Here is a 13,494-nt window from a genome sequence, read left to right as displayed (position 1 = left end):
GGCAGGGAAGGTCTTATGACTTTTCCAAGTGCTTAGTACAGTCCATTGCTCACTACTTTTTCTACTACCTCTGCTTGGTTTCAGGTGACAATAATGAACCTTTTGCTTGATGCCTAGAATAATATGTAACAGAAGTTCCTTACCTTTGATTTTAAAAGGCTATAAAAGAAGTTTGTTACAGGGATTTGCCTTTGATTTTAAAAGGATATCAAAGTGTCCGTTCCATGAGCTTTTGTGGCTCCCCTTTGAACGTTCTTGGGATTCCCCATGTTCAGTTTGTAGGATTTATCTGCCTTCCTGTATGTTGCTTGTGTAGGCTTGGCTTCAGATAGCTACTGCTTCATCCAGCCCAGGTGTTGTCCATCCCATTAAATGAGAAAATTGGCCTGACTTATTTTCTGTCACTGCTGTTACACACTGACCCCTACGAGGCTATCATCGATATTTTTTTCTCCACTTTTAAAACATTTTGACCAGTATCTGGAGATCTCATCTCAAATGTAATCATCATGCACCTTCTTTAAATGTAGTGGAGGAACCTCTTCCAAATTGAGAGGTTTTATAAACATTCAGTTGGATCTTTTTGAACCTTTTCACCTATCCACCAGTAATATTTATTGATCACTTACTGTGTGCAAAAGACTGTATGAAGAGTTTGGGAGAGACGGTAGGCTAAATAGACACAATCCCTGCCTTTAAGGAGCTTCTGATCTGGTGTGGGAGACAGACATTCAAATAAATTACAGGTAGGGGAGGCAGTGAAGTGAAAGGATTTATATGTAAGTGCTGTGGAGAATCAGGGGTACCTAAGTGTTTAGTGGGTAATAATGTTGGTATTTGTTAAGCGCTTACTATGTGCCGAGCACTGTTCTAAGCGCTGGGGTAGACATAGGGGAATCAGGTTGTCCCACATGGGGCTCACAGTCTTAATCCCCATTTTACAGATGAGGTAACTGAGGCCCAGAGAAGTTAAGTGACTTGCCCACAGTCACACAGCTGACAAGTGGCCAAACCGGGATTCGAACTCATGACCTCTGACTCCAAAGCCCGTGCTCTTTCCACTGACTGACTCAAATACATAGGTGACTTAGAGAGGAGGAAACAGAGTAGTTAAAACGGTAGGAAATACATACTTTTCATCATAATTAGATGCTGTGAGTCCGTTATTTGGCAGGGATTGTCTCTATCTGTTGCCAAATTGTACATTCCAAGAGCTTAGTACAGTGCTCTGCACATAGTAAGTGTTCAATAAATACTAGTGAATGAATGAAAAAATGAGTGGGGGGGAAAAAATGCTTGATTTGTACCGACTGCAGTCCTGGCATCCGTCCCCAGCTTTTGGTCCATTTCTGGCCCCAGAGACAGATATTTTCAACCCGTTCCTCCCCACTACGCTGCATCTAGACATATGCTTCTGGAGATCAGTTTTTAATACTGCTCTACTTGCTGAGGAATCAGAGCTGGGTTAAGATCATGCAGGCAAAGCAAGTCTCCCGTGGTCTATCCTCTTTTCTGCTTCCCAATTCCCACCCTCCAGCCCCCATGGAGATAGAGCTTGGGAGATGGGAGGTGGAAGGTGGAGAGGAGGGCCTGCATGGTCCTGGACACCATTTTTGAATAGACTCCTGTCGCAAGAGTTTGGAGTCAGTCACTGAAAAATATGTGGGAAAACTGGAGATTAAAAATAGTTGGGGACTGGAGAAGCAGGGAATGTTCTGTGCTTCCTCTCTCCCTCAGGAACCTTGAGCTTGTCAGAAGTGAGTCTGGAACTCAGTTCTGGAAGGGTTCTGCTGCAGTGACTGCGATCCTGAGGGGGTGGGAGGCTCTCGGCCCTTTTCATCGGTTATCATTTTTGCACGTCTCTTGCTCGTATGGGAGACAACTCACTGAGCACTCACAAAAGTCAAGTCGCCACAGCAGAGCCCCTGAAAGAGCCCTAAATGGAGGTTAGGTCAGGCCAGTGGGGAATTGTGCAGGCTCAGTGAGTTTCGCTTTAGTCCCGGGTTATTCTAGGAACAGGAAAGCTGGTTCAGAATGGGCATTTTCGAGCCTGGCCCCTAAGCCAACCAGTAAACTAGGGCTCTGAAACGAGACTTAGCATATGGAACTCCAGAGCCTCTCTCGACTTTCACTACGATTGGTATTATATTTGAGATTTATCTGTATTAAATTTTTTTTTAAGTGCCTTGAATCTTTAGTTGGTTATATTCATGAAGTCTTTAAGGTCAGAGAAGCCAAGCATTCTTAATGCTAACGATGGCCTTTATTAAGTACTTAGAGTGAATCAAATAATAACCGTAGCAGGATTGAGTGCATATGCTGTAGAGATAGATACAAGACCATCAGAGCAGACACGGTCCCTGTTCAGTTGGGTTACGCAGTTTGAGGGAGGGAGAACCGTTATCCCCATCATACAGATGTGGCAACTGAGGCACGGGGAAATTCAGTGACATCCCCTGTTGCATAGCAGGCAAGTGGCGGAGTCAGGACTAGGATTCAGGTCTCCTTACTTGCACGCCTATCATTTTTCCATTAGACCACACTGCTTCCATAATTTTTATATATTTTGATCAAATTTTAGGACAACAGCCTTTTCCACAGAGGAACCAAGAGAATTCAGGGCCTTTCATTGGGAAACCGGCTCCCCAAGGTTTACCTGTTATTCTTGAGCATACTTGTTCTGTCCAGAGGATCTCATTTTTACCTGAGAGATGCATTTTTCAGTGATTAAAGTGCCCTGTTATTTTTATGCATGCATATTTTTGCATATTGTACATACAGGCCTGCCAGGACACCCCAAAATGTAAGGGTACTGTTGTTTTACAGTTTTAATGATCAGTTCCCAAGGTGGTTTTCGAATAGTCAGGGAGAAATTGGGAAGAAGCCATGAGACAGCTTGTCAAAAGGAAAATGTTTCTAGCTTTTAAAATGATGGAGAGTGAATTGTGGCCAGAAAAAGGTTTTTTTGTGGGGGAGGGGAACCACACCAGTGGGTGTCTTCAACGATTTAGAGTCTGTTAACTCTTTATGGCTGAAGGAGAACCGTAACATGAGACAAATCCAATGTGTTCCACCACTTAACTTTTGATGGATAGATTGCTACAGTGAAATTCAGTCCACTGAGCTTGTCGCTATTTAACTGCTGAGATGATATCTAATTTTAAATGTCAAATGTCTTTCAAGGAAGAATGCTGATTCAGTGTTTACTACTAGTACAAACTTGATACCAAGGAAGCCACTGAAGCAAATTATCCCTTTTCCAGATTATCATTGGTTTACGTGGTCACTATACTGCATAAAAGCAAAGCTATACTGTATTTTCCATATTCCTCTCTTCTCAAATTTATGCTCATCAAAATAGAAGATTATGCTCCGCCAGATTATTAGTGTCCTTGATATCAGTAGTAAAACACAAACTCTTTTGAAAATCAGATATGTATTATGGAATTCCACTGCATTCTTATCCTAACTTAAGTCAATTTAAAATTCAAAGAAATACTGTTGGCACTGTTTCTTTGGGACATCTTTATGGAAGATGTATGGTTTAATAATTTGAATTTTCTTTCTTTGTGCTTTTCCTTCTGTTATGTTTCAATCTGCCTTTCTGTAAGCTAAAACAAGTTGCATAAAAATCTATATATATTTTTAGGCAAGTCCTCTAAATTCATGTCCTCAGACTATTGTAATTTCCCTTTCTTCCTCGGATTGACGTTAGAAACTTTACATGGCCCTATGTGATTGTAATGGTCTTTATCAATCATTGGTATTTATTGAGAGCTTTCTGGGTGCAGAACATTGTAGTAAGATCTGGGAAAGAATATACTACGGATGGAAATTAGATTCGGTCTTCGTCTTTCGAGGGGCTGTAAGTAAAGGTGGGGGAGAGGACTTGAGACAGACACATTGTGAGCAATGAAACCATAAAACATGAAAGCAACATAAGGTACAAGGTCAAATATACAATATAAAATAAAACAAATAAAAACAAAAGTCAGAAGGGACCTGTTGCTAGAGGAGTGGAATTTCAGGCTTCTTGTGATTGAGTCCACAGCATGTCCAGATCCTGCAGCCGTGGCTTTCATTTCTTAGTACAGTGCCTAAGGGCGCAACAGATACCTTAATAATAATAATGATAGCTATTATTTTAACTTGGCCAACCAGCCTTCCCGTGATTTTCAAGAGGCCTCATGCTGCAGGTACTGTTTTCTTTCCCATGGGGTGGTGGAAAGCAGGACGAGTTGGGGTCTCCTCAATGGTGCAGAGGAGAGCTGGTGCCAGCTCCCAGGGAGGAAACGTGGTTGGTGCCCAGAGCATATCGGGAGCAGGCAGAGAGTTCTTCAGCCGTGGTGGAGGGGGGCAGAGGACATGCAGGAAGGCGAGGTCGCAGTTATCAGATGTTTCATGTGGCTGGAGGTGAAGAGAGTCTGGCGAGGCAGAGCAGTGGCTTTTATGCCCAGCCTGGCATGTACAGATCACGCCGGGGGCAGGCGCGGGGTTCCTCAGCCGCACACGGTTGGAGGGCCGGAGGCGTGAGGGTATGCGTTTTGCTCGGCCGTGCTACATCATATTTACAGTAGTATATCACCTGTACCCTTTAAACTGTTGAAAAGTTAGTCGTTTCTCCTAAAATTAGTAATGGTGTCTTGGAATTGTTATATAGCTATAAGTATAGATGTGTACCTACCTATGTATATATATATCAGTATATACAGTACCTTGAGGCTAGGATTACAGAATGGTCATTTGAATAGATGGAATTATTCAAAATAAATATTGCAATGCTCTGCTCTCTCTAAAACACATAAGGAATCCCCATTTACAATTTTTTAAAATTTATTTTCAGCCGTCCCATTTCCTCCGACGCAGCGACTCACACTGAAGGAAGTGTTTGAGGATGGAAAGCCCAAGCTTGATGTCTTGAAAAGCCACTTGGTGAAGGAAGGGCGGCTGGAAGAGGATGCGGCTTTAAAGATTATCAATGATGGAGCAGCTATCCTGAGACATGAAAAGACAATGATAGAAGTGGAGGCCCCAATCACAGGTTTGAGTAGTGTCTCCGGGATGAGACATATTTAGGCTAGGCTAATGCTGAGAACTGAGTGCCTCTGTTGCGGAGCACTGCACAACGCACTTGGGAAATACACAAAAGAAGAAAATATGTGACCCGTGTTCTTGAAGAGTTAAGCACATACATAGCAGATATAAGCATACACAGCAAATCTCTCTCCCTCTAAATAGATAAATTCTATCCGTTAGCTAACGAGAGCACGCGACTGGAAAGGTGGGAGGGTTAAGTCAGGAAATATCAAATCACGGGTAATTGGTGGGCAAAAATGTGCTGTCGGTTTGATGTCAGATACTGAGATGTTGCTAGAATCAATTGCAACATTGTATTCATCCAACAGTTAGAGTTGGCGTTGCATTTCTAGGAGGGCATTTAGTTACCTTAGTTTATGAGCAAAATTTTGGAGAAGATGATTCTAGAACTGAAATGATTTTTAGATTAATAGTTGAAACCCCCATGATTCCTGTTGGTGTTGTGCCGTTTTGCTTCTCGGGCTCTCATTCTTTCTTTTTTTTTTCCCTCCCTACCCCCCATTCTCTCTCTCCTAGTGTGTGGTGACATCCATGGGCAGTTCTTTGACCTGATGAAATTGTTTGAAGTTGGAGGATCTCCCAATAACACTCGCTACCTCTTCCTGGGCGACTATGTGGACAGAGGCTACTTCAGCATAGAGGTGAAAACTTAATGTGGCTTCTTGGTTTACCCACGAGATTTAACCGTGTAATGCGCTCCACTTCCCCTCATCCCTTCTTCCCATTTACCCACCCCCTGCCCTGATTCAGTGAAGTAACTGCGGTCTGTTCACTTCAAAAAGAAAAATAGATTTAAGCTGATTTTATTTTGTTTGGAATTTTAGACCTTGTTCCGCAGTAACAGTGTTGGAGTCCTAAGGGATCGATTAGCTCAGTTTGTAAACATAAAAAATTAACTAGCCCTAACAAATTATTTACTGGCCTGGCCTCCAAAAGGACAGTACACGGGCAATAAATAGGCTGAGTCAGCATTCAGTGACTTAATGGTGTCACTGACTGGCATAAATTATGGTGGCCCAGTGGCAAGTAGTCTTTGATTACACCTCAGTTTGTTCCCAATTCATTGGCTTGCGTAAAGGTCTTAGCTTTCAGTAGTGAAGCAAGATCGTAACATGTAATATTCCTTAGAAAATATCTCAAGACTGTAAATTTCTCTGAAATTGAAGTTGACCAGAAAAGGTTATTCCTTTGCAGGTTATTCCTTTTATGTGAACAAATACTGTAGGATATATGTGAAATTATATATGCTAAGGTTGGTGAGGAAATGACTAGAAATGTAACAAAGAGTTTAAAAATCACTTCATTCAAACACGTAAAGTTGTGAAAGAGAATAAATGCTCCCAAGGAGCTTAAATTCCCTAGACCTAATGGGTTGGAATTAGGTATATGACTTCACTTTTCCTTGCAGGTCATCGGTAAATACTGAGGTCGGTAAAGCCTCAACTAATGAAAATGGGTATTTGATGTGGATGGGAATATTATTAGCAGGTATTCCTTGGACCGACCAGCCTAATATTCAATGCATGCTAAGCCGAAACGGATGAGCCAAGACCAGGCAGGTGCCAAGACTGTGGGCTAATGGCTCTTGGAGAGACAGCATGCTGAATGTTCACTTCTTGGTGGTTTGATTACATTGGCATTGTTAGGAGGTCAGCGCGATGTTCCTGGAGACTGAGCATCAGTATGTCAATGGAAGAAGGCAGAAACTTAGAAGTGTTTCACTTGAACAGCTTGACAACAAAATTAATTCAGATCCCAGTGTGAGGGTGCTGCTGTTCACTGTTGAGTCACTGAATGAATAGAGAAATATTTCCCGATCTTATTCAAGTGGGAGGTCGGCTCACACTTGTAAATTATGAGTGTGATGGCTCGGTTGGATGTTTGCGTGCTCGCAGCGAAACCCTTTCGTGACCTTATTTCTCCTCCCCTCCTCTTGCATTGCTCTCACCCCCTTGAATCTGTAGGGAAGCACTCCCGCCATACTGCATTGGCTCTCCAGAGAGCGAGCATTGATCCCTCACGAATCACGGTAGACTTTGATCAGTGCACACATGGGGGAGAATCCAAATGTCACCAATAAAATGGAAGAGGAAAGACTCTCTGTCCTTTTTGCTTATTGATGGGCTTTCCTCCTTTTCTGATTCCAACTCTAAAGTATTGTCTGTGTGCTTAGAGAGGCTGCATTTTGGTTTGCTGTAATGAGACGCGGCCATGTTCATTTTAGGATGAGATGGCGGTAATGAAGCAGAACATCCTTAAATTGGGAAACTGAGTGCCTTGAAAAATAAATTGTGTTTTGGTGTATGCTCTCTGAGAGCACAGAACGCCGACACCCACGGTGGTAATTACATGTATCAGGCTAACAGATTATTAGGCCGCATGGGAAGACAGCGCTAAAGCTTGACACACGTTGATTCCACTTGGAAAGAATTCAGTGTTTTACCGTGTTTGATATCAAAAAAGTGAGACGTGTTAGTCTGTGTAGACCCTTCGTGAGTCATGGAGAAAGCTTGAATGTACAGTGGAGGGGAAGTTATCGAGCGTCTGCACGGAGCTGCTGATAATCATGACCTTTTAATTGAATGAAATAGAGGTAATTGTTTAATTGCATCCTGATGCTTACAGTCAGAAAACAGAACTTGAAATAGGGGGCAGAGGAGGTGTTAGGACAAAATTATATTTCTGGTTGTGAATACAAATTGTTCTTTGAAGCGATTTGTTCCCGTGAATATAAAAATATATAAAATAAAAAATAATATAAATCTATGAATATGACGATATCATTATATTTATAGTATAAATATAATATTCATCTGGTCGTATTTATTGAGCACTTACTATGTTCAGAGCACTGTACTAAGCGCTTGGAATGTACAATTCGGCAACAGATAGAGGCAATCCCTGCCCAGCAACGGGCTCCCAGTCTAAAATAACAATAATAATAATAATGTTGGCATTTGTTAAGCGCTTACTATGTGCAAAGCACTGTTCTAAGTGCTGGGGGGCATACAAGGTCACCAGGTTGTCCCACGTGGGGTTCACGGTTTTAATCCCCATTTTACAGACGAGGTAACTGAGGTACAGAGAAGTTAAGTGACTTGCCCAAAGTCACCGAGCTGACAAGCAGCGGAGCTGGGATCAGAACCCACGACCTTTGACTCCCAAGCCAGGGCTCTTTCCACTGAGCCACACTGCTTCTCAAATGAATAAAGTGAATATAAAATATAAAAAGTAGGGTTTTAAAGCCAAGAGATCGTATTCCACATTAGCTTCCTCTGGCATCTGCGGGATCTCTTTCCATGAAATGCCCTAAATAGCACTCAGGTGATTATTTGGCTCCCAGAACAATTTTATTATTTACCAGTTGCCTTTAGAGAGGATCCTGGGATTGTAGAATTCTTCTGTTCATTCAGGTTCTTTGGGCCAAACTCCTGACTAGAGAAAATGAAAACAAACTTGTAAAAAAAAAACAAACTTGCACCTAGAACCACATAATGCACCTAGAGAGTGCTTAGTAAAAGCCGAACGATGAGAGATCAGTAAGTCCGGATTTTAGAATCCAGGCGGCCACCAAGCTCCACCAGGCCTTGTTATGTCCTGACTTGACCATTGCGTCAGTTTTCTCTCAGGCCTCCCTGCCTCCAACTTCTCCCCTCTCCAGCCATTCTTCACTCTGCTCCCCTCATCATTTTCCTAAAACATTGGGCTGTATGTGTCTTCCCACTCTTCAAAAACCTGCAATCAGTCATAGTTGAGTGCGTATTGTGTGCAGAGCACTGTACTAAGCACTTGGGAGAGTACGACACAAGAATAGAAGAGGCACATTCTCTATTCAAAAGCTTACAGTATAGAGGGGGAGGCAGATGTTAATATAAATAAATTACAGATGCGTACATAAGTGCCGTGGGCTGGGGGGGGATGAATAAAGGGAGTAAGAGTGACAAAGAGGGGATTCGGAGAAGAGGAAATGAGCTTTTAGGGAAGGCCTTTTGGAGGAGCCTTCCGTAAGGCTATGGAGGTGGGGAGAGTGATCATCTGTCAGATATGAGGAGGGGTGATGTCCTAGGCCAGAGGCAGGATGCGGGCCAGATAGATGAGATCGAGGTACAGTGAGTAGGTTGACATTAGAGGAGTAAAGTGTACGGGCTGGATTGTAGTAGGAGAGTAGTGAGGTGAGCTAGAAGGGGGGAAGATGATTGCTTTAAAGCTGATGGAATGGAGTTTCTTTTCGATACAGGGGTGAATGGGCGGCGCCTGGAGGTTCTTGAGTGGGGAAGCATGGACTGAACATTGTAGTAGCAAAATGATCTGGGCAGCAGAATGTAGTAGTCAGTCGTACTTACTGAGTGCTTACTGTGTGCAGAGCACTGTACTGAACACTTCGGAGAGTACGGGATAACAATGAACAGACACATTCCCTACCCCCGGCGAGCTTCCAATCCAGCGGGGCAGACAGACATTAATATCAATAAATCAATCACAGATATGTACATCTGTGCTGGGTAGGGGGAATAAAAAAAGGGAACAAGTCAGGGTGATGCAGAAGGGAGTGTGGGAAGAGGAGAGGATGGCTTAGTGGACTGGAGTGGGGAGAGACAGGAGGCAGGGAGGTCAGCCGGGAGGTTGATAAAGGATAAATGCTCGGATGAACACGGTAGCTAATAGCTAGTTTGGAGAGGAAAGAACAGATCTTAGCAATGTTATGAAGGTTGAACCGACATGATTTAGTGATGGATTCGATTCGTGGGTTGAATGAGAGGAATCGCCAAGGTAACAGGCTTGTGAGATGGGAAGGATGGTGGTGCCGTCTACAGTGACGGGAAGGGTAGGGGAAGCGGGACGATAAGGAGTTCTGTTCTGGACACGTTAAGTTGGAAGTGATGGCAGGACATCCAAGTATAGATGTCTTGAAGGCAGGAGGAAATGTGAGACTAGAGAGAGGGAGAGAGATCCATGCTGGAGATGTAGATTTGGGAATCATCTGCCTAGAGATGGTAGTTGAAACCATGGGAGCGAATGGGTTCTCCAAGGGAATGGATGTAGATGGAGAATAGAAGGGGACCCAGAACTGAGCCGTGAGGGACCCCCGCAGTTAAGGGGTGGGAGACAGAGAAGGAGCCCGCGAAGGAGACTGAGAATGAGCAGCTGTAATGATTGTCCATTTCTCTCGCCATCAAATAGAAACTCCGACTGTCAGCTTTCCCACCTACTTGTTCAATCGGTCGTATATATTGAGTGCCTACTGTGTGCAGAGTACTGTACTGAGTGCTTAGGGGAGTGCAGTTCAACAATAAACAGATGCATTCCCTGCTCCTAATGCACTTAGTCTACTAGCTTACAGGTTGCTCTTCCACTACAGCCCAGCCTACGTGATTTTCCCCTCTCGAGCCAACATACGTGTCATCTCAAGCCAACCTCATTCTCATCTCTCTCACTACCGTCCTATTGCTCACGTACTCTATGCTGCCTGGAATTCCCTGCCCATTCTCATCTGGCAGACCCCTGTTCTCCCCATCTAGTTGGCCCTTCCGAAATCATCTCTCCACCAGGAGGCCCTCCCTGATTAATCTCTTCCTCCCGTCGCATTGCTTCTTCAGCCCTTCTGAGCCACCTAAGCAGTCGGGTATTCATCCGTCTCTCCACTCCATTGCATTGATGTACTTATCTGTATATTCTGTTGCTTCTCTCTACCTGCAGTTTATTTTAGTATCTCTTCCCCGCACTTAATTGTAGGCAGGGATCATGTTTACTAACTGTCGTCCTCCCAAATGCTTAGTACAGTGCTTTGCACAGAGTAAGTGCTCAGTACATACCCTTAATTGATTAAAATGTTAAAATTGGGAAGCAGCGTGGCCTAGTGGAAAGAATACAGGCCTGGGAATCAGAAGACCTGGGTTCTAATTCCGATTTGGCTCTTGCCTGCTGTGTGACTCTGGGCAAGACTCTTAACTTCTCTGAACCTCTGTTTCCTCAACTGTAATGTGTGGGTTTGATATCCATTCTCTGTCCTGCTTAGACTGTGAGTCCTATGTGGAACACAGGGACTGTATCCAACCTGATTAACTGGTGTCTATCCTAGTCCTGAACATCTAATAAGTACTGAAATACAACAACAACAAAACAATAATAAAAAATAGTGAGAGAGAGAGTGACGGCATCAAGAAAGAAGATAGGGGAGAAAATCTGAGGATGCATAAATAGAAGCAGTATAAAGCAATTTGTGATAACCAGTCAGTCACAACAGTCGATTACTTGCTTGGTTCTGGTCTACTAATGATACCGCTTAGTTCTTCCTTGTCTGTGCCTGACCTCATAATTTCTCATATTTTCCTCTCCCATTATATTCCAATCTCAACTTGGAAGCCCGAAGATGCCAGTCCTGAAGGCTTCCGTGCTCTTTTTTTTTTTTCCAGAGTCCAGCAGTTGTGAGCCTAACACTTCTTTTAAAAAGTGCTTACGCCTTTTTAATCTTTCAATAAATTAGAGTTTCTAAAATGTGTTTTCTCATTTGATGAAGAAGGTGAGACATTGGTGGAGGGCTTGCCAGACTAATTTGCAGTGTTATATTACTTCGGGGCCCTATATTGTAGTTCTCTAATTATGGAATCAAACTTACGGTAGTTCCGCAGAGCCATAATGTGCTGTTATTTTATCCAGCTCAATTAAATATTAAAGTGACACTGTCAAGGCTGCTAAACCTAAAATTAGACCTAGTATCTCTGTTTTGGTTTGCAGGCATGTGTTTGAATAGATAGGTTTCTGTAAGCTTTAGACTTAATGCTTCTTGGGGAAAAAAAAATCCAGGTTTCAGTCTATGTGCTGTATAATTTGAGTTTTGGCTAGTGAAGCAAAGATGCTATTAACAGTATATGCCCTAGTTACCTGGCTGAGGTCACAGCATGGGTAAAGAATACATAGTCAACAGCAGCTTTTGAAGGACAGTATAGTCTTCGAAAAGAAAAAGATTAAGACCTCGTTTTTAATCTTTCTTTCAAATCTTCATTTTGGGTGATGATGGAAAAAAAAACCTGTAATGCAAAACTTTGGGCTTTTCTTGAAATCACAGAGAAGACTCAGGAAAGCAAAAGGTACGATTCAGGAGGTGGTGATTCCAGAAGGAGTTTTGCTCATTGGGGAATGTGTCACTTTGATTAGATGTATTAATTTGTGGATGCTCTTTCGAAACTTTCATTCATTCAATAGTATTTATTGAGCGCTTACTATGTGCAGAGCACTGTACTAAGCGCTTGGAATGAACAAGTCGGCAACAGATAGAGACAGTCCCTGCCGTTTGACGGGCTTACAGTCTAATCGGGGGAGACGGACAGACGAGAACAATGGCAATAAATAGAGTCGAGGGGAAGAACATCTCGTAAAAACAATGGCAACTAAATAGAATCGAGGCGATGTACATTTCATTAACAAAATAAATAGGGTAATGGAAATATATACAGTTGAGTGGACGATTACAGTGCTGAGGGGATGGGAAGGGAGAGGGGGAGGAGCAGAGGGAAAGGGGGAAAAGAGGGTTTAGCTGCGGAGAGGTGAAGGGGGGGTGGTAGAGGGAGTAGAGGGAGAAGAGGAGCTCAGTCTGGGAAGGCCTCTTGGAACGTGTTACTGGAGAGAGGATATGTGGTGTGTGTCACTTTGGAAGAAGTTATTCATTCAATTGTATTTATTGAGCACTTCCTGTGTGCAGAGCACTGTACTAAGCGTTTGGAAAGTAAAATTCGACAACAGAGACAATTCCTACCCAAATTAAATATGCACTCATCCCTTGAGTGCTTGTATATCTAAATTTACAGCCCTTAGAATGACAAAGGAACTGAAAGTCATAATCTCAACCAGAAATAATCTGACTCCTTGATCAAATACTTCAAGATGCTTCAATAGAAAAATATTTTGATAAAGGCTGTCTATGAGTCGAGGTTCAACTCTGCCAAGGCAGGGAGGCACAAGCTTCTCCTGCAGAGTAGGAAAAAGGCCCTTCATGTCCCCCATCCTCTCCTGCCCAAATGTAAATTGATAAAGAAAAACCATCTCGTAATCCTCTTTAAGGATAAGTGGCAACTGTAAAAATCCCCTTGTTTAGTTTTTCCCCAATTTTACCACCCTCCAGACTGACCTGACTAGTGGTAAAGGAGTTGAAGTTAGATTTTTTCCCAATAGCTGAACATATGAAGGTAGTTGAACATATGTAGGTGATGTTCAGTGAATGGTCTTAAAGTGATTGTAAGACTAAAACCCACCAACGTTTGATCTTGGGGATGTGAAAGTAGATTTTAATCTTCTGAGTATCATTTATTTTATTAGCTTCCTTTACCTCAGGCCCATTGTCAGATGCCTTTTTAATGTCAGCTCCTTTCCTTCGAGATGATTGCTATTTGCAAGTGTATT

General features: G+C 42.9%; 1 protein-coding gene across 2 annotated transcripts in view; it reads left to right on the top strand.

Moving 5' to 3' along the window:
- PPP3CC (protein phosphatase 3 catalytic subunit gamma) overlaps positions 1 to 13,494 on the top strand; it is a 74,127-nt gene that overhangs the window by 27,974 nt on the left and 32,659 nt on the right. For both annotated transcript variants that reach the window (XM_029064479.2, XM_029064478.2), the window contains exons 2-3: positions 4,844 to 5,041; positions 5,614 to 5,738. In XM_029064479.2, coding sequence (XP_028920312.1) covers positions 4,844 to 5,041; positions 5,614 to 5,738 — 323 coding nt within the window. The remainder of the gene's footprint in view (positions 1 to 4,843; positions 5,042 to 5,613; positions 5,739 to 13,494) is intronic.

This window comes from Ornithorhynchus anatinus, chromosome 5 (genome assembly GCF_004115215.2).
Source record: "Ornithorhynchus anatinus isolate Pmale09 chromosome 5, mOrnAna1.pri.v4, whole genome shotgun sequence".
NCBI lineage: Eukaryota > Metazoa > Chordata > Mammalia > Monotremata > Ornithorhynchidae > Ornithorhynchus > Ornithorhynchus anatinus.
This window is presented reverse-complemented; position numbering and strand designations above follow the sequence as displayed.